This window comes from Saccopteryx leptura, chromosome 1, assembly GCF_036850995.1.
Source record: "Saccopteryx leptura isolate mSacLep1 chromosome 1, mSacLep1_pri_phased_curated, whole genome shotgun sequence".
NCBI lineage: Eukaryota > Metazoa > Chordata > Mammalia > Chiroptera > Emballonuridae > Saccopteryx > Saccopteryx leptura.
In genome coordinates, this window is record NC_089503.1 from 107,322,125 (window position 1) to 107,346,455 (window position 24,331).

The 24,331-nt window shown below is 46.3% G+C and overlaps 1 protein-coding gene across 1 annotated transcript in view; it reads left to right on the forward strand.

The window, feature by feature from the left end:
• Window positions 1-24,331, forward strand: part of ADAMTS12 (ADAM metallopeptidase with thrombospondin type 1 motif 12) — a 232,126-nt gene that overhangs the window by 198,081 nt on the left and 9,714 nt on the right. Inside the window, exons 20-23 of the mRNA XM_066373705.1 lie at window positions 6,097-6,249; window positions 14,551-14,727; window positions 17,877-18,020; window positions 21,927-22,086. Of these exons, the coding sequence (XP_066229802.1) occupies window positions 6,097-6,249; window positions 14,551-14,727; window positions 17,877-18,020; window positions 21,927-22,086 (634 nt within the window). The remainder of the gene's footprint in view (window positions 1-6,096; window positions 6,250-14,550; window positions 14,728-17,876; window positions 18,021-21,926; window positions 22,087-24,331) is intronic.

Sequence of the window (24,331 nt, forward strand, 5' to 3'; positions counted from 1 at the left end):
CTATCTCAAATGTCATCATTAGACTTTGACAAAAATAAACTGTCTTATTGAATACATCGTAGGTCACCAAGAATTTGGCAGCCATGATGGAGCCAACTGAAAGCTATTAATTCCAGGGAGTTTGGCTGGAAAAAGGGCATTGGCCCAGACTGCAGAGTTTTTCAAAGCCACAAGGATAGAACAGAGTTCCACACTTGGCAGGAGTTTCTTTCATGACTGGGCTTGGTGCCTCGGCCCCTTGTGCAGCTTATAAAACCAAATGTTAGCACAGAATTGTCAGAGAGGATCAGGACTCAGAATGAAGACTCTGGGTTTTAAGTTTCCCATTATCCCCAATTTTTTATTCTGCTTATTTCTGAAGCTTTTGTTTTAGAGTCACCCCTCTTTATAATGTCATCACTCTCCTCTCAATCACAAAGTCTTAGAATCCCAGCCTCACCATTGATATCAATCTGCCCCTGTGCTACTAGAAGAACCCTAACAGTTTTCAAACCAGTCACCTCATCATTCTGTCATCTCCTTTTTATTTCCTGTTTGTTTAGGGCCCAGTGTCTTCCAGCCTAATGGTAGGAGGCATTTGAAAAAGAGTGGGGATGCTTTTGTTGCAATGATGAGAACAAGGGGCTGCTACCGGTATTTCTTGTCTGAGAGCCAAAGATGGCAGGAGTCCTGCAACATTCGGAGAGGTCCCTTATAAGGAAAAGTTGTCAGGACCAAAATGCCACTCACACCCCAGTAGTCGAGAATGAAGAACCCTGGGTTGCTCCTCTCATTTAGCACTTCTGCTGGACACCTCCTTGCTGGTCTGTGCATCTCGCTCTCTCCCTTCTCCAGGGCTTTCCACACATCGTCACAGTGATGCCAGACTGTCAAATCAGTCTTCCTTTTTTTTTTAATCTTAGTGAGAGAAGGGAAGGCAGAGAGACTCCTGCATGCACCCTGACTGGGATCCACCCCGCAAACCCACTAGGGGGCGATGCTCTGCCCATCTGGGGCTGTTGCTCCATTACTCAGCAACCAAGCTCTTCTTAGGACCTGAGGCAGAGGCCATGGAGCCATCCTCAGCACTTGGGGCCAACTTGCACAAACCAATCAAGCCATGGCTGCGGGAAGTGAATGGGGGGAGGGGGAAGGGTGGAGAAGCAGATGGGTGCTTCTATGTGCCTGGACTGAGAATCAAATCTGGGACATCCACACACTGGGCTGATGCTCTACCGCTGAGCCAACCGGCCAGGGCCCAAATCAGTCTTCCAAATAGAATTTTCTAGTCATTTCAAAACTCCTGCTCACAAATCTTTACTGTCTCTTCATTACATATCCCATCAGATGAAATCCACTCTAACATCTGGATGGACTTCACAGCATAATACAGCTTTTACACCAAATGCCTCCTTTTCTTCATCCACCTTCCGCTTTAAGAAAATCTACACTCAGTTTCTCCAAAACCTTCTGCCCCTCCCAGTGCAAAGTCTTTAATGTATGCCCTTTCCTCTGCCAGGAATGTTCTTTCCTCCCTTTTCTGCCCATGTAAGTCCGACCTGCTCTTCAGTATCAACCTCCGTAAAAGCTTTGCCTGATCCTGAAGATCAGAAGTAATCTCTAAAGTTCCTTAGAGCACATTCCTCTAACTCCCTGTGATTTAAAAACTTTAAAAATGGACATGAAAACCAAGTTGGCACTGTAACTAGACTTAGAGCTTGTAACCAGACTCACTGGGTTTGGATCCTGGCTCACTCATTCACTGTGTGCCCCCACTGCACCCTATTTTCCTCCTCTGTGAAACGAGGATGATGGCACTGCCCGACTCATACGTCTGGGAAGAGGCAAAGGGAATCACTCTGTGTAAGGTCCTCAGAGGAGTGTCGGGCATGTGGGGAGCACTCAGTGTTTGCTCTGATGTTTAGTAACAAAATAGGAAACAGGTGTTACCCCATATGCAGGGGTGTGGCTCTTATTTTGACAGAAAAACATCTCCCACTGAGTTACCTCTTCATTCATTCAGCTCCCTTGGGCCAGTCAGTTAAATAGAGGCTCTGCAGTCCTGTAGATGGAAGTGAGAGTATAATTTTCCACAGCCATTCACTTTGGCTTTTCACATGATGCAGCCCTCCTTGTCAGTTCTAGTTCTGTACACCCTGCAACCTAATCCTTACCCAATAAATCGGGTCCCATGGGGTCACTAGCTGTTTCCAGGACAGCATGAAATTGTTCCTCAACCTCCTCACAGTCTTCTTTTCTTCTCTGACCCCCACTCCCAATTTGAAACTAATATAAATGACAGTCTATGGAATCCCAGTTACTCTTTCTGCATTCCATGGATTTCCCCCTGTCAGTTTTACCATTGAACTGTTGTTTGCTGCTTAAATAGTAACTGTCTAAAAGGAAGGAAACAAATATCTGCTCAGCACATCTGAATCTAGCAGGACTAGATGCAGATTCCCAGAGACAACATGCATTTATTTGCAACATAATATGGCGCTAAGGACTATAGATACATCACTTGCGATTTAACATAGTCATCACTAGCCTGGGAATTTGGTCTTCCTGCCTCATTTCCTGGATTTGGGCAAATGTATGTTTTTCTCCATGTTGTACTATAACAGCATACTGTCTTTGTGACCTTAAACTTGCCTTCTAAACTCTCTGGGCCCCAGCTATCTGGAAAGTGGGACATTGCAGGGGTGTTGTGTTTATTAGGTAACATTTGTAGAGCACTGGCCATGTGCATGAATCATCTCTTTCGTCCTCACTACAACCCAGAGAAGCAGGTCCAAGTGTTTTTACCAGTTTTACAGGCTAGGAAATTGGGAAATCACAAGTGATCACACAGTTAGCCAACTACAGAACTTTAATTGTACCGCATGTCTCAGAAGGTTATAGAAAATGTAGGAAAGATACCTGTTATATTGTTGTCTCAATTTTCTATTGCCACAATAATGTGAAATAACAACCACTCACCACACCTCAGTGAACATTTATTTTTGTTCCTGAGTCTGTGGGCCAGCTGGGAGGTTCTGCTGATCTGCGCTGAGCTTAGCTGACGTCAGCTTGGCTCGCCATGCAGCTGCTGAAGAGTTGGCCGAAGGCGGGCCGCTCTGGGATGGCCTTGGCCGGGTCACCCGCTCTGTTTCACATGAGTTCTCATCCTGCAGCCGGCTGGTCTGGGTCCATTCTCATGGCAAAGACAGGGTCCTGAAGAGAGGATTGAAAGAAGCAGAACTTCTTGAGAACTGGCACAACATCATCCACTGCAATTTTATTCGCCAAAGTTGCGAGAACAGTCCTGATTCAAGAGCTAGGGAAATATATTTCACTGTCCAGCCAGAGGAGCTGCAAAGTCCCATTGCAAAGAGCATGGGTGTGAACACTGGGGGCCACCAATGCAGTCAACCTATGACAGTGGTCAGTACAGTTCAACTGTCATGGCCTCTATTATATACACATAGTATAGCAAGGAGAAAGTTCTGGAGACTTATGAGAGATACAAACCAAATTGTAAAAACCTTTTTTTTTGTATTGAGTGAGAGGAGGAGAGGCAGAGAGACTGCCGCATGCGCCCATACAGGAATCCAACCGCAAACCCTCTATGGGGCGATGCTCTGCCCATCTGGGGCATTGCTGTGTTTCTTGGCAACCGAGCTATTTTTAGCACCAGAGATGGAGGCCATGGAGCCATTCTCAGTGCTAGGGGCCAACTCACTGGAACCAAACTACGGCCCGCGGGCCGCAATGCGGCCCCCTGAGGCCACTTATCCAGCCCCCACTGCACTTCTGGAAGGGGCACCTCTTTCATTGGTGGTCAGTGAGAGGACCACTGTATTTGGCAGCCCTCCAATGGTCTGAGAGACAGTGAACTGGCCCCCTGTGTAAAAAGTTTGGAGACCCCTGAATTAGACCATGGCTGCGGAAGGGAAAAGAGTGAGAGAGAAAGAAGAGGAGATGAAAGGGGAGGGGTGGAGTGGAGAAGCAGATGCTCACCTCTCCTGTGTGCCCTGACTAGGAATGGAACCTGGGACATTCACCCACCAGGCTGATGCTCTACCACTGAGCCAACGGGCCAGGGCCAAATCCTAAACAACTTTAAGGAGGAGGGGAGATTACCTCCATGAGCTAATGGGAAAAATATAATGATCTAGGCTATTTTCTACTCTTTCCTTTCTATTATTCGATAATAAATGTATCTACCTAGGAACTCTGTTATGTTACATATATGTTATAACACAAGAACTTGCACAAAGGGCCCTGGCCGGTTGGCTCAGCGGTAGAGCGTTGGCCTGGCGTGCGGGGGACCCGGGTTCGATTCCCGGCCAGGGCACATAGGAGAAGCACCCATTTGCTTCTCCACCCCCCCCCCCCTCCTTCCTCTCTGTCTCTCTCTTCCCCTCCCGCAGCCGAGGCTCCATTGGAGCAGAGATGGCCCGGGCGCTGGGGATGGCTCCTTGGCCTCTGCCCCAGGCGCTAGAGTGCCTCTGGTCACGGCAGAGTGACGCCCCGGAGGGGCAGAGCATCGCCCCCTGGTGGGCAGAGCGTCGCCCCTGGTGGGCGTGCCAGGTGGATCCCGGTCGAGCGCATGCGGGAGTCTGTCTGACTGTTTCTCCCCGTTTCCAGCTTCAGAAAAATACAAAAAAAAAAAAAAAAAAAAGAACTTGCACAAATTGAAACACATGCAAATTATATGAAGGGTGAAAATGCAGCAAGAGAAATATAAGGCTGGGTTTTTTTATAAGTCATCAAAAGAAACTCAGAAAGTCATAGATGGAATTTCTACCATTTTTTGTTTTTGTTTTTTTAAGCCTAGAGCTGTGTTTTACAGGTCCAAAAATCACCCCTCCTGCTGAAGATGGGCAAGCGACAGGGATGCGAGTAAAAGCGGCCATATGAAAGAGTCAGGCTCACATGGGGAAAGTCTGTGTCCTTTGTGTAGTTTTCAAGGGGACCCCAGGCTAACCTGAGAGAGTTAAGATGATAAATAAATTAAAACATCTTGTGAGGAATGGGCTGTACACGTGACAAAAGGTGACTGATTTATTCACCACCAGTGGGTCAAGAGGTGAAAACAACGTGTTGTAACATCTCTCTAACTCTGGGTGTGGTCTGAGGACCCAGGCCTCAGTTTCACGTGGGAGCTAGCTGGAAATGCGTGCTCTGCGGCCCTACCCCTGACCTCCGCACACAGAGTCTGCATTTAGCCAAGTGTCCCGGTGGTTTCTGTGGGCACTCACAGTTGAGAGACACACTGCTGTAACAATATTAAACTACGTTGGGAGGCAGGAAATCCTAGTCTTACTCCTTGGGCAAGCCAGCTCTCCCTGCCTTGGTTTCTTTTTTTTTTTTTTACAGAGACAGACAGACAGGAATGGAGAGAGATGAGAAGCATCAATCATTAGTTTTTCATTGCGCATTGCGACACCTTAGTTGTTCAATGATTGCTTTCTCGTATGTGCCTTAACCACACCGAGTAACCCCTTGCTTGAGCCAGCAACCTTGGGTCCAAGCTGGTGAGCTTTTTTGCTCAAAAACCAGATGAGCCTGCGCTCAAGCTGGTGACCTCGGGATCTCGAACCTGGGCACCCCAGTCCGACACTCTATCCACTGCGCCACCACATGGTCAGGCTGGTTTCTTTATAATAATGCCTGTCTACATCACGTAGTGGAGAGGCGGAGATAATGTCATTGTAGGAGTAGAAAGAGGTGAGGTGTGGATACAAGGTCAGCAGCGGGCGCACGGGTCTGATGTCCGTCCGGAACAGTGTTGGTATGAAATGCAGCAGTTTGGCACTCACGCGAGCGTAATTTTTAAAGGGAAGCAAATTCCTATTTACATTGGGGTTTCCTTCCACGTATAAATCAGGGGTTCTCAACTGTGGTTGTTTATTAGAATCACCTGGGAAATTATTTAAATTACTGATGCCTGGATCTGACCAGCTGAGGTTCATATTAATCTGCCTGTGGCAGGGGTTCCCGTGCTGGTAGTTTTTAAAAGCTCTGTGGGCGGTTTTCTTGAGCAGGTGCGGTGGCAGACTCCTGACTGCAGGGTGTCGTGCGGTGTGCCTGAGGAAGTGGCACTCAGCCTCTGTCTTCTGTCCCCTGCCACAGTGTTCCACCACATGTGGGCTGGGGGCCTACTGGCGACATGTGGAGTGCAGCACCCGGGTGGACTCTGACTGCGCGGCCACGCAGAGGCCTGACCCCGCTAAGAGATGCCACCTTCGTCCGTGCGCCGGCTGGAAAGTGGGGAACTGGAGCAAGGTAACGTACAGGCTCAGCAGGGGTGTGCGTGCGTGTGTGTGTGTGTGTGTGTGTGTGTGTGTGTGCGTGTGTGCGTGTGTGCGTGCGTGCGTGTGTGCATGTGTGTGTGCGTGTGCGCGCGCGTGTGTGTGTGCGTGCGTGCGTGCGTGCGTGTGTGTGTGTGGGGGGAGAGGGGATGAGGGAAGTGGGGGGATCTTATATAAGCATTTCCAGAAAAAGTGGATCTCTCTCCTCCCCTCTGCCTCATTTCTCTGATAAAATAGTGGATGAGTAAGCCATAGGCATCACTGTAGGCCACTCTTGTGTACAGTAGCCTTCAGAAAAGTTCAGAGTGTTTATTAACCCACGTGTTTTTATCTGCCTGTCATATTTCTTACCAGATAAACTGTTAAATTTTACATACTTCATTGCTTGTCAAGCATGCAACACTATTTCTAAATGACTCACATTTAGCATTAAACTTAATAATCGCACATCATCACATGCATCATTAAATCATGGCTCTGCGGCCGCTCACAAAGCATGTATCACGTTGAATCCGCCAGACTCAAAATGGAAAGAAAGCTGAGCCATAAAGAAGAATCTGTCTTTAAAAGTGTACTTCCTGCACCGACCCATTTGGGATTGTATTGTCTTTGCCAGTGGGGCTGTGGTCACGCCCTTTGTTGTGCTGTCTGTATGGTTCTTGTAAAGGCTGCATCAGGTTTTAGGACCAGCCAGCCGTGGTGCTTGAGGGGCTAACCAGGCCCCACCGGCCTGTCCCTGGATGGGGCTGAGCCAGCCCTGGGCTGCAGACACCTGAGCTGGGAGATGCTGGCCAGCAGTGTGGGGAGAGCCACCTGGCAGGCGGAGGTACAGAGATAGGGGCCATGTGTAAACCTGTTTGCCAAGCACACCCAACCCTGGTATGCCCCATAGGCCCCTGTCTTCTCTCTGGGGAGCCCATTTCTCTTGACAGCCTGAACAGAAGAGAAAAGAAGGAGCGACCAGAAGTTTGGGGAGGCTGGAGTGCTCATCAGCCCTTAGCTCCCTCCTTTAGTGGAATGCTGGTGTCCCCGACAGGCAGCGCTACAAGGTGTCCGTAGGACATGTCCAGTTCCCCTGGCAGACTTACCTGGCCAACAGGAGCGTGGAATGTCCTCTGTCTGCTTGAGCTTTTCCCAGAGTGACGCTCTGGTCTTAGAAAGTGACTCGGCTGTTCTCTGCCGCCCACCAGCCACCCTTGCCCTTGCCCTGTCTGCATTCCTCCCTTTTTTCAGGGATGGATGCTGCTATGGTTTCTCCCTCTGCCGACTCATAACAAACTCGGCGTCCAACCAGGTCTTAAACACCTGGCTATAAAGTCTCTTCCACATCCAGAAAAATCTCAGGAAACATCTTCTATCTCTGAGCGAGTCCTAAAGGTCCACTTTCCCAGCACTGGGACCAATCCTTCCCGTGGAAGTTACACGGCTCATAAAAAGGACAGAGGCGTGAAGTAGCTCACATGTTGAAAAGGTCACTCCCATTAAAATCCTAGGAATTCTAGCTGCTGTAAAACCTTGGATGAGAGACCTGGAGCCTCTTCTCTGGGGCCAGTCCCCTAAGGAAAGCCCTGCTTGGCGGACACAGCCCCTCCCTGCCTCTGGGTCCCCTCTCCCCTCGGCTGGGAGGGTGGCAGGTCATCCCCAGGAATACTCCTAGTGCTCCTGCAGAAGATGTCTCTGACATAGCCAAGTTCTGTGGTCACCACCACAGCTAAAATCTAATTCTCAGAGCTACACAGTCCTTTTGGTAAAGAAAATATCTCTCTTGCCAGTTTAATAGATAAGCCTCAAGTCAGAGACACTATTTAATGACTAATAGTCAATTGTGCTAACGTTAGTGTTTTTTATGACTATCATTACGGATATTGCATTCATGACTTCTGTTTTGACCTGGAGATGTTGGTTTAGATTTTATCTTAAGTTTCAATGATGAAGAGAGACTCCATTTTGAGGTCATAAGGATGTCTGCCGTCCAGATCACGCACTGGGAAAGATTTGAGGGCCTTCTTAGTTTCACTTGTCCATCAGGACCTTTAAGCTCACTCAGGCAAACCCTCAAAATCTAGAGTAGGAAAGCAGACCCCTGGTTTTGCCTTTAAATATCCAGAGGGTTTAGATTCTGCCAAGTTGATGAGTTTGCCTTATTACAGATCCTTTCTCAGAGGGAAGAAGGCTAATTTCCCCTTGGATCTTCTCCATTATCCCACCGGTCTCCACGCCTGCTCCAGAGACACTTTAATTCTCTAGGACCACAGGGTATACAGCTGCATCACAGAACCCACAGCTGTCACACCCAGGGCTCCGGGTTCCTCACCATGGCTCCCCACAATGGCTGCTGTCTGAATTGCACTTGCTTTACTGGCTTGTGTCCCTAGCACCACTCGTGACCTTGCTGCAGCCCGATACAACTGCTGTGGGCATTTTCTCGTGTGTGACAGCAGAATGAGACCACATATTCAGATCTCTAGCTTTACAATGTGTAGAAGTAGTTTTTTAGAATGCCTTGTTTCCTCTTGATGCATAATATGTCTGGGACCAGCTCAAGGTCGTAGTCCTCAGGCTTGTCCCAGAGCCATACTTGGAAAAAGTAGTTCTGCAGAATTGAATCCCAGGGCAGCTGTGGGTTGGGTATCAGAGACGTCCAGGTTGGTGCTCCTACTCTGTCACTAGCCAGCATGTGACACTAGTCCATTCACCTAACCTCCTGGGAGCTTTAGTTTGCTCACCTCTGCGAAATGAAGTGGCGAATATTGCCTCTACTTACCTCACAGAGCTGCTGTAAGGTCAAAAGACAGGATGATTGTGAAACAACTTTGTAAATGGTAAAAGACTGTTCACATGAAACCCTGGGCCAACTCTGAACTCTAGGTAAAGGATAGGACTGCTTCTTATGTATTTGCTGACCTCTGGTGTCCAGGGACAGAGGCCTATGGACAAGTGACAGTGGAGTTAAGACCTGTCGACCGAGTGACTGCCTTAAGCAGGTGTCTGCTCCCCAGTCCTAGGCAGACAAGGTGCTCAAAGTGCCCACAAACTTTGGAGAAGTGCCACCACGTGCTTAACATTGCACAAGAGCTTTAGATAAACAATTTAATTTCCATCTGATACAGAACCTTCTTTATCATTCCCACTGAGGAGACAAGAGCTTGGAGTGTTTACATCACGAACACTTGATCATGCGGCTGGTACTGAATGCTCTCAGTTTCAAGAAATCATCACCTGGGAACGCATCTTCAATTTCCTTACAGCTTTTCACAAAGAAAGGAAACACTACACGATAAGGATGTACATCAGTTTAATACACGTGGCAATTTCAGAGTGTAAAAATTTGCATGAGAAAAGTGCTTCTTGTGATGGAGGAAGTGCTGTAAGTGACAGGCTGGCTCGAACATCCCTCAACCTGTTTTGACACCAAAGCCATGCGTCACCCACAGCTCCCACACTTCCTGATGGGACGTTTTGCCTGCACCTTCTAAAGTTTTTTAAACCGGCAACTTGACGCCTTTATTATTTTTTTGAGAATGAACACTGCCTTTTTCATAGTTAACTCTTAAAAGATCTTGATTATTTCTGAAATGAATTAAAAATAGCTTTTACATTTTTTTCTTGCAGTGCTCTGTCTTCCCACCTAGGCAATGATGCAGCTTTGTCTTAGTGGTCCTTGACTACCTGTAGCTTTGCTGGAAAATAAGAGAAAGTGGCAGCCTTTCCTATGACCCTGGGTTTTGTATATTAGCCAATATGTTTGCATATATTGCTAATCTTTGTCTGGTTCTACTCCCTTTTAATAATTTTTTTTTTTCAGAGAGAGAGTCAGAGAGAGGGATAGACAGGGACAGACAGACAGGAATGGAGAGAGATGAGAAGCATCAATCATTAGTTTTTTGTTGTGACACCTTAGTTGTTTATTGATTGCTTTCTCATATGTGCCTTGACCGTGGAGCTACAGCAGACCGAGTAACCCCTTGCTCAAGCCAGCGACCTTGGGTCTAAGCCAGTGAGCTTTGCTCAAACCAGATGAGCCCGCGCTCAAACTGGCGACCTCGGGGTCTTGAACCTGGGTCTTCCACATCCCAGTTCAACGCTCTATCCACTGCGCCACCACCTGGTCAGGCTGATTCTACTTCTTGTCTCCAAGTTTCTTGGATCTTACAGATTGTTGATGGCAGTACTACATTTTTTTAGATGTGATTTTTTAACACTGAATCAAGTAGGGAAAGAACTGCTGTCTTAATAAATACCGTCCCCAATGTATGTATATATTAAAGTCCAATGTGCAAAAGCCAAAGCATAGAATTATGTGGTCTAGGGGAGCTTCTGTCCCCAAAAAGCAAAAACTGAGCAGTAGGAAGGTGGGTCATCTACTGAAAACCACTGCATTAATTTTACTCTTGATATAATTTGTTGTATAAACTGTTGCCCTCTCTTGACACCCCTAAGAGTTTCAGCATAAGGAATCCCTAAATAGGAATGGCAATTGAGTAGAAGCCTTTGGGACCATCGGAAGCATGAACCCAAGAACTCTCGAGCTGAGGACTGAGTCCAGACTGGGAGGCCCTCCACAGTGGCTCCGGCCCTCCCTCATTGTCCACCCCGACTGTCTGCTCTTGTTTTCTGAGCACTCGCTGTTCCTGAGCAAGCCTTGGTTCACAGCACTGTGCCCATGGAGGTGCCATTCTCCCCACCAGGAGTGTCCCCACCCTATGTCACCAGCTCAAGGTCGAGGGAGCCTCTACTCATCTTCTATGAGTCAGCTCAAGCCTTGGCTCCCTCATTCGAGCCTTTCACAACCTCTTCAGTGAAGTGGGCCACTTCCTCCTTTGTATCCTCACTGGGTCATGGACAACTTATGACATAAAACCTTTATTCTACTCATTTATGTCACTTTTTCCTGCTGCTGGATTGGGGTTCAGAGTCTGGAATATAACAGGTGCCCAATAACTGGGAGGAAGGGATGTGGGACTGATATGGGAGGAAAAGAGAGGGAAGGATGAATTTTGTGCTGTTCAACTTAGAATTGTTGGAATGCATTATCTGATCTTAAGGGTCTGAGGAATCTGTTTCGCGTAAGGAGCAGAAAAGAATTCTTTCTGTATCCTGGTTTAGTATTTGGCATGAAAATCAGAGAGCAAGAACATGTTTTGAAATCAAAGCAGAGTACAAATCTAGTCATCCCAAACAGTTACACCACTCTAGAATGTTGGAATAGTTTAATCACCTAGTTTATGCTCCTAATTCCACTGGAGAAATGTGACTGGTCTACAGGGATGTAGCCACTTGGTATTAGGGAGACGCTGCAGGCTCCCGCCCTCCTGGCCCTGTTTTTAGTTTCACTGTATGAGTTTCATAAATCAAAAACAAAACAAGGGAGAAACTGTTGTGATTTCACTTTATCTCTGCCAGGGGCTCCACAGTAAGCTGAGGGTGTTTCATTCTAACTCAATCTGGTTTGCAGATTCTATCAATTAAACTGATGTGGCAACTGGAAAACGATTAGGCAGGCCTCTGGTCACAACGGGGCAGTAGCTAGTGTTTCTCTTCTGGTTGGTCTGGCTCCTGTCTTCAGTCTGGTCCACAGGTTAGGAGAACATGAATACAAATGACCTTCCTGCAGGGCAATAAGAAAATGAACATAACTATTGGCCTTCAGCACGCAGAGGGAAGGAGTAGTGATCACACCCTGCCGCTTCCCTCCTGCCACCTGAATCAGAGGCCTTTTTGAAAACGAAATAGAAAAGGCATAGTTTTAGTGCGTGTCTTAACTTATTATTTAGGTCAGCATATTAATATACTTCATTTTTCATTGAATGGGAATTCCTTCTTTGACAAAAGGGTAATGCTTCTTAGAAAATTCAATTTAGAAATGTCAGATTACAGCAACAAATGGAAAATAAGAAAATAAACCTTGCCCTGGTCAGACAGCTCAGTTGTTTGCAGCATTGTTCCAAAGCACAGAGATTACTGGTTTGATCCCCAGTCAGGGCACTTACAGGAAGAGCTTGATGTTCCTGTCTCTCCCTCTCTCTCCTTTCCTCTCTCTCCCTTCCTCTCTCTAAAATCAATAAAATAAACAATAAAAGAAAAAAAAGAAACCGCCATTTTATACTTCTGTCTTGTAAAATTCCCTTTTCCTAACAAAGAGACTTCTTGCTTTAACCATGTGCTACTTTCCAGAAGTCTGTTTTGTCAGACAAATGGCTGCTTTGTGTGGAAATTACTAGCATGCTTCCTCATGACTTCTGTGGCTGATTTTAAGTTGGCAGTTACTTTTCTCCCTGTGTACTTGCAGCATGGCAGGAAGATGAAGTGTTTCATTTCTTTTGAAGGCTGTTTCTCAAGTGTTGGTTTTTTCTGAGAAGCAAAACACACTTGGTTTATGGAAGCGTTAGAGCACCAATCTGCCCCCTTACACATGGGTCACATCTTTCCAGGTTGTAGCCCAAAGATCAAAGTCAGGTGACGTGGTGCATTCTTGCCAGGTGGCCGAGGAAGGGGCGTGGTATTTGGGGATCTACCTCTATTGAAAGGTTATGAGGAAGTTTTTTTCCCCAACTACAACCCTATAATTATGACTATTCCACCATGGCCAGAAAGAGCAGGATTTTTAACCAAGTAGAGAGGAGGCTGCATGAAAACATACCTTGCAACAATGGACACGCTTTTGGGGGATGGAGGGGGGTGCATTTTCTCAGCCAAGAATGCAATGAAATAATTGATGAGAGGATTAAGAGGGGAAAAAGATGTTCTTGACCCCTGTGGTAACCAGGAGCCTGACCCGGTCACCCTTTCCTCTGAATTCATATATTCACTTGGAAAGTCTGCACAGACCATCTCTGCTGTGCCTGGCACCATGCTAAGTGCTCGGGACACAGTGGTGACCAGGGCAGATAGGCTTTCAACTCCATGCGGTGAGAGTCTAACAGAAAGGATGGACAGAATAGATAAAAGTTGTTCCATGTTTCCTGGCCCTGGGTTAGAAACTGGACAGGTCTTAGTAAAGGAGAGGGAGAGCTTCCTTGGGATATGGTATTCAGGGAAGGCTTCTCTGAGGTGACATTTAAGCTGAGGCCTAAAGAAAGAGCAGTGTCTGGTGGGTAATGCGAAGGGTGGAAGGAGAAACATTGAGTACATAGGACCACAAAGACAAACTGTTAACTCAGGGAAAACCAGGGGGAGAAAGGCAGAGAAGCACAGGGTCTGCCTCTATCTCAGCTGCCTGGGTCCCCGTCTGAATGTGAGCAGTGACAAGACAGGCCAGGCTGGGACTGGTCACGAGAACAAAGACACAGAGGCAAGACAAGCCGAAGGAGTCCAGCAGGCAGTAGCGTTGTAAGCAGACTGGAGACCAAGTTTTAGCAGCTTGAGTGATGGTCAAATAAGATACAACCAAGGCCAAGAGTAAACAGAAGCCCTCCAGAATAAGCCACATGAACTCTGATTGTAGGTGGCTGTGACGTATCCGTGTTTTTTATGATTTTAAGGAGTTAGCAGTCTGCAGGCGAACCCTGCCCTTTCCTGAGACAGAGCAGGAGGGCGGGGCTGCTATCCAGAGGCAGGCACGTGAGAAAGGGGAGTGAGGAGGCCTTTGTCACAGCTTTCTGTGGGCACGTGCTGAGAAAACTCCGTGATGGAGGAAGGATGTGGCGGGGACAAGGACAGGGTTTGCTCAGTCTGGTTATCCAAACCACTGAGCAGTTATTCAATTTCTTTCCCTCACCGAGGAGCGCCTCTTGAGCAGGTATAACCTATCTTGTGTTCAGAGTCACGGAGAGACGGGTTTGTGGCGGGGTCTTGAGGGAGAGATGGAGGTGGCTGGGCAGACATCAGAGGGAACGGGTGCCCACTGAGACAGACTCTGGGACAGCAGGGACCCCAACCCCAGGGCCTATATATATAACCTTAACAACAGCCCATGAGTTAACAGTTGTCATCCCACTTGACAGGGAAGACATCTGAGGCTCAGGGTGTTTCTGAGACTTGCCTGGAGCTCACGACAATCAAGTGAGGACCTGCGCAGCCTGTCCAGGCCTGTCGGACGTCAAACCCTCACACTTCCAGACCTGCGGTCTCTGACACTTGGGAGCCCCGTGTCTGGGGGCTGCTTGAGTGACCCCTCCTCTAGACATGTGCAGGAAGCCACTTCCCTTCAACTAGAACCCTCCCTCCACGTGACTCCAAGCCTGGACCGTCTAGTGCTCTGGGAAACCGCCTGGGCATGGGGAACAGAGGCCTGCCACCAGGACTCAGCTGCCCCCCATTCTCTCTCCCCACACAGTGCTCCAGGAACTGCAGCGGGGGCTTCCGCGTCCGGGAGACTCAGTGCATGGACAGCCAGGAGCACCGGAGCCTGCGGCCCTTCCACTGCCAGTTCCTAGCCGGTGCCCCTCCGCCGCTGAGCATGCGCTGTAATGAGGAGCCCTGTGGGCAGTGGTGGGCGGAGCCCTGGAGCCAGGTATGGTGGGTGGGGCCCTGGGACCAGTACAGCCCCTATCGTGCCATCCATACTGGTCAGGCCGGCGTGAGGTCTGTGCGAGTGTGGTCAGGCAGGACCACACTTGCATCGTGCCAGTGACTGGCCTCCATTCAGTGACCCAGCACTGTGTGTGTGTGTGTGGGAGGGGGGGGGGTACGCTGACTGGGTCAACAACTTGAGGTCTGTGTTTTTATTAGAACTTAGTCTCCCAGTGGATATGCAGGGGTTGGGGTTCCTGCAGGGACAACCTGCACGGACCACTTTGGTGAAGCCATTCGGGTCAGAGCCTACATGCCTTGCCTGGGCTTCTGCCGTCAGCTGGGGAAGTGGTCAGAGCCTTCCCACACACAGCGTACCCCCACACAGTGTATTTTAGAGTTCCACCTCTGAGTTAAATAACCAGATCACTGCACGAATAAAAAGGTGCTGCTGGTGTGTGTGTGTGTGTGTGTGTTGTCTGTCCATCCATGTGTCCATGTCCTCTGTTTTGTGTCCGCTGGGTCTTTGTCCTACTTCAGCATATGAAAACAGGTTACAGTTCTTTAGTGAAGTATGATGATTATTGGCCAGTAGGCAATTACCTCTGTAGATAAAAGTACTGCTGCCAACACATCCAGGCATGGTGGCAAAAAGAGAAGGGAGAACCCAGGGTATTTTGAGGGTGTCCATGAGCTACGCATTTAACCTGCAATACTTGGTTTAATTCTCCCAACGGCCTGGATATAGGCCTTATTAATTCCATTTTGTTGGTGAAGACATTGAGACTCAGAGGTTAAGATGCTTACATGAGGTCACACAACTAGGAAATAAATTGGTGAAGCACTATTTCAAGCCTATGGCAGACTCCAACACCTGTACTCTTTCTACTGCAGACCTGAGCCCAGTGGGCACTGAGCAAAGAGTGAACTGAGAGAAAAGAGTGAATTAAGAATGCTTTGGGGGGGAAGCCTCCATGCGCCAGGGAAGGGGAGGTAGAGTGCCTCAGCTGTAGGAGATAGAGTTCAGGTCAAACTGTGAAAGACTCATCCCCTAGCTACTTACTGTCTCCTAGGCCAAGCAGCCATGTTGATTTCTAACCCTCTGGGCCAATACCTGGTGTTCTCTGGGGCAGCAGCCACCATTGTCCCCTCTTTCTCCTTCCCCTGCCCAGCTCTGGAGAACATGGAGTGCTGGCTGTTCCCATGCTCTGGGCTCAGGGCTCTTATATATGCTGAGCCTGAAACCTCAGAAGCCTGGAATTTTCAGAGGAGCTTAGATTGTCTGGTCAGAGAAATGGCATTTGCAGGTTATCAAAGATGAGCAATTGTATCTGCTCTCCAGTAATGAGAAAGATGTGTTCATTATGCTTCTGGGAGTCCCAATCCTGAGCCCATTCCTGGAGCACTGTTCCCTGAAGGAATCCTACCAGTCCCCTTTCTAAATTTCTCTGTTCTGAGTACACCACAGAATTGGAAGTCTTCCCTCTGAGGCTCCAAGCAGTGGAGATGGAAAATGCAAATATAATTGGGTATACCCTTGGAGGCATTCTGGGCCAGACATGTTTAGCTGCTTTCCCTGAGCTATCATGATGCTGCTCTGTCTACACACACTCCACACACTCTCTAATGCCACATGGGAATGTCTTGGGCCCCTTTAGTGGATGCTAGCCAGCCCAGAATGCTTGCATGAAAGATGCATTTCAGCTGTAGGAATGTCTCTGCTCTCCGATGGGTCTCAAACTTCAGCATGCTTCAGAGGTCTGGACCACCTCTAGAGTCTCCAATTCAGAGGTCTGGGGTGGGGCATGAAATTGTGCATTTCTAACAAGTACCCAGATACTGCTGGTTTGGGGACCACACTTCAAGGACCACTGGTTTATGTATTCTTCCTCTCTCTTTCCTGGAGATTACTTGACCAGGTGGTCTTGAATCTCTGTGCACACGTGTATGTACACAGGCAGTTTCTCGGTGATGATGTATGGGATAGGTTCTGTGCCTTTGTTCTTAAGTTGAATTTGTAAGTTGGAACAAGTACATTTACCTATTAAATTCAACTTAGATGTTTGTCTTAGCATAGTATTTATTTTTACCTTTCTGTGTATATAAATTCTTAAACATTGTCAAACCTACAGAACCTATCTCATTTGTAACCTAGGGACTGCCTGTACACAAGGACCCCAAATGTAGGATTTCCCTCTGTCTCTCTTTATATAGTTAAAGGCAGAGTGAATAAATGGGAAAAAGTCCATGTTGACTCTCAAAGTTGGAATATTGTGAAAGCAACAGATAAGTTATTTTATTGAGCAGAAAAGGTTGACTGTATATAATCTCTGTTTTTTTATGGTGCCACCACACACAGAATGCCTGGCATAATTTTGTTGTTACAATGCCATAATTAAGGTTTTTCAAAGGACTCAACGTGCTTTTTGAAGATTCTTGGTGATTTAATCTCCTCCTAGAAACGCCAGGAAGATGAGACAATATATCTTATAAAATTATTTTAGCAGAACTAGACACGTTTTAGAACGTGTCCCTTCAGGAGTCCACCTGTCATGCCGGGTGTATTTTGTGAGCAGTGCGGCCAGTGCCCCAGAGTCTGGGCAAACCTGCCCGTTGCCCTGTTCAGAAGACAGACAAGCTTCATTCTCAGCTTCCCGCAGTAGGAAAGGAAGACGGAATCCCCTTTCCACAGGAGAGGAACACCACTGTATTGCAAATGTGTGTGCTCCCTGTCTAGGCTGTCAGAGCCTGACAACATCCATATTTTACATTTTGGTTTCTAGACACTGGTGCCAGAGGGCAAAGGCAGGGAACAGTGTCCATTCCGGAATGACGACTCCTTTAGACTTTTAACCAAAATTCCTTCTGTTTGACATATTAATTTGAACTATTTGGCACCTTCTGTTTTTTCTCCTCCTCTTATTCTCAGAATCCCCTTTATTAATCTTTCCCTTCTCTTTGTTTCCCCACTGTTGTCAGAAATGACCGAGTGCTCGTTGTCAGAACCTGTGGTGGACGCTGCGAATTCCGGTATAGATACCGATGTTCTTGCTAACACTGCGCAACTAAAATGATAGTAAAAAGTCCTTCCCTTATCACTGCCGCTGTCGCCATGTGACTTCTACCTAACCCGTCCCTGCTGTGTATCAGTGTTCCAGGTCCTGTGGAGGCGGGGTGCAGGAGAGAGCAGTGACTTGTCCGAGAGGCCTCTGTGATTGGACTGAAAGGCCCGTGACTACTGCGCCCTGCAACGAGCAACCCTGTTGTCACTGGGCCACTGGGACCTGGGACCTGGTAAGAGTCAGTCATGTTCTCTTCAATTGATTTTCTTTTCAAAAGTGCTATACGTTCATTGTAAACATTCAGTGTATCCGCTGATTTACAGTACATTTCTATGTAGTTCCGTTCCGGCATTCTTCTGCTACCTAATACACCTCTAAGTCCGCTCAAGTTGACCCATGGCTGACATGGTGGTCAATGTTTACTGTCTTGAGTTTAGAAGAGAAAAAGATCAAAGACTTTCAAAGATAAAAGGTCAAATACCAAAATTATTCCAAAGCCTGTAGAAAGGCCATGTGGGGCCTGAAGTTCTAGATCCCCTGGCTTTTCTTAGAGCAAGCGGGAATGGCACATGCCCTGAAGTCGGAGGCCCACCCTGAGCCTGTGAGTCCCAGGCCTCTTGTCGTGCCCCAGGCCTGTTTGCAGGTGGCCAACCAGTTTGATGGAGAGACAAAGTAACTAAACTGTAAATGAGGGAGATTTATTATTATGCAAAGTTTATTGTATAAATTAAAATAATCAGTGATTGAAAATTAACAAAATTCTTCCATAGACAGATTCAGCCATCACTCTGACTTCGTCTTATTCTGGATTCTCTAGAAAGTAAGGTCATGAGGTAAAACTGATCACTTTATCAGGAAATACAGTGCCAGGGAAGCAGATGTGATAGATAGATAGATAGATAGATAGATAGATAGATAGATAGATAGATAAGGAGGGAAGGAGAGAGGGAAGGAAGAAAGGAAGGAAGGAAGGGAGGAAGGGAAGGAAGGGAAGGAGGAAAAAGGAAAAAGGAGTGGGGAGGGAAGGAAGGGAGGGAAGGAAGGAAGGAAGTCAGTCGGGGAACAGTCTGTGAGGTGGTGCATTCCCAGCCTGAACACACTTGGTGTCAGGAGCTGTGGATGGCTTGTTCCTGAAAGATCTTACAAGAGCTGTGTGAACTACTGCCTATGAGTGCATTTTGTCCAGAAGCAGGAAGAAGGGAGAAGTCTATGGGCTCCTGTCTCCCAGCATAGAGTAAAAAGTGTCCCCTCAGATGGCTAGTACCCTTTATTGTCCTGGGTTAGTCATGCTGGGGCAGCTCGCACCATGTCTTCTGTCTCACTGGCAACAAGAAAGCCCAGACTTGGGAGATGAGAGACACACAAGTTGGGCACGAGGTGCAGGCTGGTGGGCTGCGCTTCTAGGAAGCTGTTATACCATCTCACCTGGGACAGATCAAAGGCCCGGCTAGGAAGTGGGGGCCAAGAGGATCTGACACACTGACCCCTCAACTATAAATATTTTTTAGAGTAATTTGTTCTTATGTGAGTGTATTTTCATGATTATAATTATAACACAGGACAGTGCTGTATTTTGCCAGACATACTGCCCCAGATAGTGTGAGGTTGCTGTATGCTGCTTAGTAATTCTCACTGTTCATAGCTGTGTAGCTGCACCTACATATCCGTGAACGATTGAAACACTGCATGTACTATATTTTCTTTTGGCTTTTACTATATTGTTATTCTTATTGATCATTTTTCTCCATACATGTAGGTTCTTTTATCTGGAACATATAGTTTTTCTTTTTAAATTACATTCATGGGAGTAATATTGTTTAATAACTATGTGAATTTCAGGTGTGCAACCTTATAATATGACGTCTGTGTACTCTATTGTGTGCTCAGCACCTGAAGTGTAGCCTCCTCCCACCACCTATGTTTGGCCCCTTCATCCTCTCCCTCTCCCCCTCCCTCTCCCTCTGGTAACCAGCATTCTGTTGTCTGCATCTATGAGTTTGTTTTGTGCTTGGTTTGTTTGCTTGTTACTTTTGGTTTTATAACCAGCATCTGAATGAAGTCACACAGTTCTTGTCCTTATTTTTTCATCTATCCTATTTGTGACTTTTGATTGGTGAGTTCAGTCCTTTTACATTTAAGAAGATTGATATATGAGGACATACAGCCATTTTACCTTTTGTTTTCTAGTTGCTCTGGATCTCCATTCTTTATTTTCCCTTGTGGTTTTCTGTCGTTTTAGTGTAGCCATTTTCTATGATTTTTTTTATGTCCTCTTTATGTTTGTACCTCAACTCTGGATTTTAGTTTTGTAGTTACCATTAGGATTTTTTCAAATGTCTTATACAAGCAATAGGACATTTTTTCTTCTTTATTTTGCATTTTTAAAAATAAATTTTATTGTGGTATACTATGAATACAATCATATTCACCCATTTTAAATATATTTGACGAGTTTCAATAAATTTGTAATACTGTGTAACCAATGCCACAATCAACATTTAGGGCATTTCCATCACCTCAAAAGGTTCTTACCATCTATTATAGTCTGTTTTGGTCCCACCCCCAAAACAGGCCTCATGCAACCCCTGATTGAAATTCTATCACTATAGACCAGAACTATGTGTTTTTCTGAATATAGGTTCCTTTTCTCAGTGTTATGATTTTGAGATGTATCCATGTTGTGGGATGCATCAGTAATTTATTTCTTTTTCTTTCTGAGTAATATTCATAATTTAGTAATCATTCAATGTTGAAGGACATTTGGGTTGTTTATAAATCACTGACCTAGACATCTTTTTTTTCTGATTACATCTTATCATTCACCTGTAAACTCTCAGCTCTTTTATTCCTCCTCTTTCATTATATTTTTGTCACAGTTTATCCTTTTATGTTGTGCATTTATTACCAAGTTATAGTAGTTATAGTTATTTTTAAATGCCACCCACCCCATTTTTTACTTCTTTAATCATTGTAATTGTTTAATATCCCATTCTGAAGTAGATTTGCAGTTTCCTGCTTCTGTCTCTTAGTCATCTTAATCCAAAGTTTGTACCTTTTGTCTTTTTGTTTCCAGTATAAGATATCCTTTCAACAATTCTTGTAAGGTAGGTCTTGTAGTGATGCATTCTCTCAGCTTTTGTTTTCCTGGGAAAGCCTTTATTTCTCCTTCATAGCTTAAGAATATCTTTGCTGGATATATTGTCCTTGGCTGATGGTTCCTCTCTTTCAGTATTTTGACTATTCCCTTCCACTCTCCCCTGGCAGGTAATGGTTCTTCGGAGAAGTCAGGTGATACTCTAATAAGGTTTCCTTCGTAGGTTAGTCTTATTTTCCCTGGCTGTCTTGAGTATTCCCTTCATTAATATTTGATTGTTTGAATAAAATGTCTTGGAGAACATCTTTTTGCATTGATGTAATCATGTGTTCTGTTACCTTCGTCTTTTCTAAAGTCCAGTTCTTTCCATAGGCATGGGGAGTTTTCAGTTATCTCTTTGAGTAGGCCCTCTGCTCCCTCCTACCTCTCTTCTATATATAGTCAATTCAGACACATTCTCTTACATCCTCAGGAATCTCCTTGTCAGTTTGCTTTGACAAGCCAGTGACTCTCCTTTCTGCTTGCAGGTGGCACATCATGACCTTACAGTGGAACCTTCTTTGTTAGAATGGCCGCTACTGCACACGGTCCAGCTCAGTCCAGTCCACATTCTCTCTGCATCCCCCCATGGTTGACCTCCCCCACTTTTCTTTTCTTCCTCCTCTCACTTTCTTTGTAGCTCTGCTCCCTTTCCTCACATATGATTCCCAACCTCAGATCAAAACAAGCTCAGAGAAACTGTATTGCTGAGGCTCCAGGGCCAGATATGAAATTTTTCTTCATTTAACTCATAATTCAACCTCTGTACACATTCTCCAGAGAACCCAATAGTAAATTAAACCAAATTGAGTTCATACAATCTATAATGTCGATGCTTCCTAAATTTACATCTACAAATGAGTAGTGCTTGTATTCTGTGACTCCAAAAACGTTTCTGACGATTGAGACTTTTCTCACTTGACCACCGTGGATCGGAGGTGTTGTGAAGCTCCAGGTGATTCTGGGGCAGAATTCTGACTTCCTCCACACCTCCCTCTCTTTCAGTGCACTGCTTCCTGTGGGGGTGGCTTTCAGAAGAGGACTGTCCATTGTGTTTTCTCAGAGGGCAATAAAACTGAAGACCAAGACCAATGCCAGTGTGATCGCGAACACAGACCTCTTGAGTTCCAAAAATGCAACCAGCAACCCTGCAGGAAGAGTGCTGGTGAGTGAATGGCTTTGCTTACCAAAGGGAGGGGAGCTTTTTACAAATAAATTGTCCTGTGACTCTAGTTCGGGGTATTTTTATCCCCTTGCCTGAGCCAGGAATCTTACTGCTGAAGAGGCCAGCCAGCATCCCTGGGAGGAAGCCCTCTGACTTGGTGAGATTTGACTTATTCCTGGAGGGACTGTCTCATCTGTTTTTCCTAAAGGGCATTCACACTAATGTCATTCCACACAGATGAGAGCCACTTCTCCAGGACTTTTTGGAGATGCTCCTGCCTTTCTCAGGAACCCCGCCAGTGCCTCAGCCTAGCACACTGTCTTAGGTCCCACTGACACAGACTCTGAGATGCAAGGTTGTGTGCAAGGGAAGCATTAAGAAGGTGCTCCCAGGGAAGACCACTCTGGGGGCAGGGAAGCAAGACAGAAAGGGAGGCAGCACAGCCAGGCTGCCGTCTCAGGCACAGCCCTCACTTCAGCCTGGTCCCACAGGAAGGCTTCAGGGTGTAAGTTAAGTCTCAGTTGTCTGCTCATGAAGCCAGGGAGCTGCACTGTGAAACTCCCGCACTCTTCTGCCACTGGCCAACGGCTACCCAGGGGGAAGTGAATTTGCAGCAATTTAAGGCTCTCTTTGTGGAGAGATAAAGCAGCTTCAGTAGGCTATGGGAAGAGCTAGAGGCTCTGGGTTTTGGAAGGTAAAGAAGGGACAGTAGGACTTGGAGAGGGGGGTGACACATAAAAATGGACAAAAAATATTCAAGGAGGGAGATCTGAGTGGTGGAACATCACTATTGTCTACTACATTCAACTTTCACTTTCAAAAAGCATCCCTATTTAAATGATATATGGTCACCTTAGTCAATTTAAGAGTGTTAAACTTGAGCATGGGGACATTACATGCATTTTTGTGATCATATAGCAGGGTGAATCTGAGCCAGATTACCCAATAGGTCTCCTCTTCACTCTCCATGTGCCATAGTCCCTCAGCGGTGGAGAGAGCCCAGCTTTGGAATCGGACAGTAATGGGCTTACGTCCCATAGCAGCCACTTTCTTTCTATCTGACCTTGGCAAATGACTTGACTTTCTGAGCCTTGGTTCTCCTTTTGGGATAAACTTAACAAAGAAGGTGAAGGACCCATATACTGAAAACTACAAGATATTATTGAAAGAGATTGACAAAGACACAAAGGAATGGAAAAATAATCAATGCTCATGGATTGGTAGAATTGATATTGTTAAAAATTCTATAACACCCAGAGCAACATACAGATTTAATAAAATACCTATCAAAATCCTAGTGGCATTTTTCACTGAAATAGAACAAAAAAAAATCTTCAAATTGGTATGGAACCACAAAAGACCCTGCATAGCTAAAGCAATCCTCTGGGGCGGGGGGAGCTAGAGTTCTCATACTCCTTGACTTCAAACTATACTACAAAACTATAGTAACCAAAAAAAGTATGGTATTGACAGAAAAACAAACACACAAACTAAGAGACAGACTAGAGATCCCTGAAAATAAATCCTCACATATATGGGCCACTAATTTTTGACACAGGAGCCAAAAGCATATAGTGGAGAAAGAGAACTCTCTCAGTAAATGGTGCTGAGAAAACTATAAAAATTAATTCAAATGTATTAAAAACTTGAATATAAGACCTGATTCAATAAAATACAAAGAAGAAAAGATAGGCACAAAACTATGGATCTTAATCTCAAAAGGGTTTTGTGAACTTGACCTCAAAGGCAAGAGAAGTAAAACCAATAGTAACCATCAACAAAAAAGGGCAACCGGCCCTGGCCGGTTGGCTAGGTGGTAGAGCGTCAGCCTGGCGTGCAGGAGTCCTGGGTTCGATTCCCGGCCAGGGCACACAGGAGGTGCCCATCTGCTTCTCCATCCCTCCCCCTCTCCTTCCTCTCTGTCTCTCTCTTCCCCTCCCACAGCCAAGGCTCCATTGGATCAAAGTTGGCCTGGGCACTGAAGATGGCTCTATGGCCTCTGCCTCAGGAGCTAGAATGGTTCTGGTTGCAACAGAGCAGCGCCCCAGATGGGCAGAGCATCATACCCAGGTGGGCAGGCCAGGTGGATCCCGGTAGGGCGCATGCAGGAGTCTGTCTGACTACCTCCCCATTTCCAACTTCAGAAAAATACAAATAAATAAAAAAAAAAGGCAACCATCTGAATGGGAGAAGATATTTGAAGATGATACTTCCAATAAGACATAACTTACACCCTAGGGCTCCC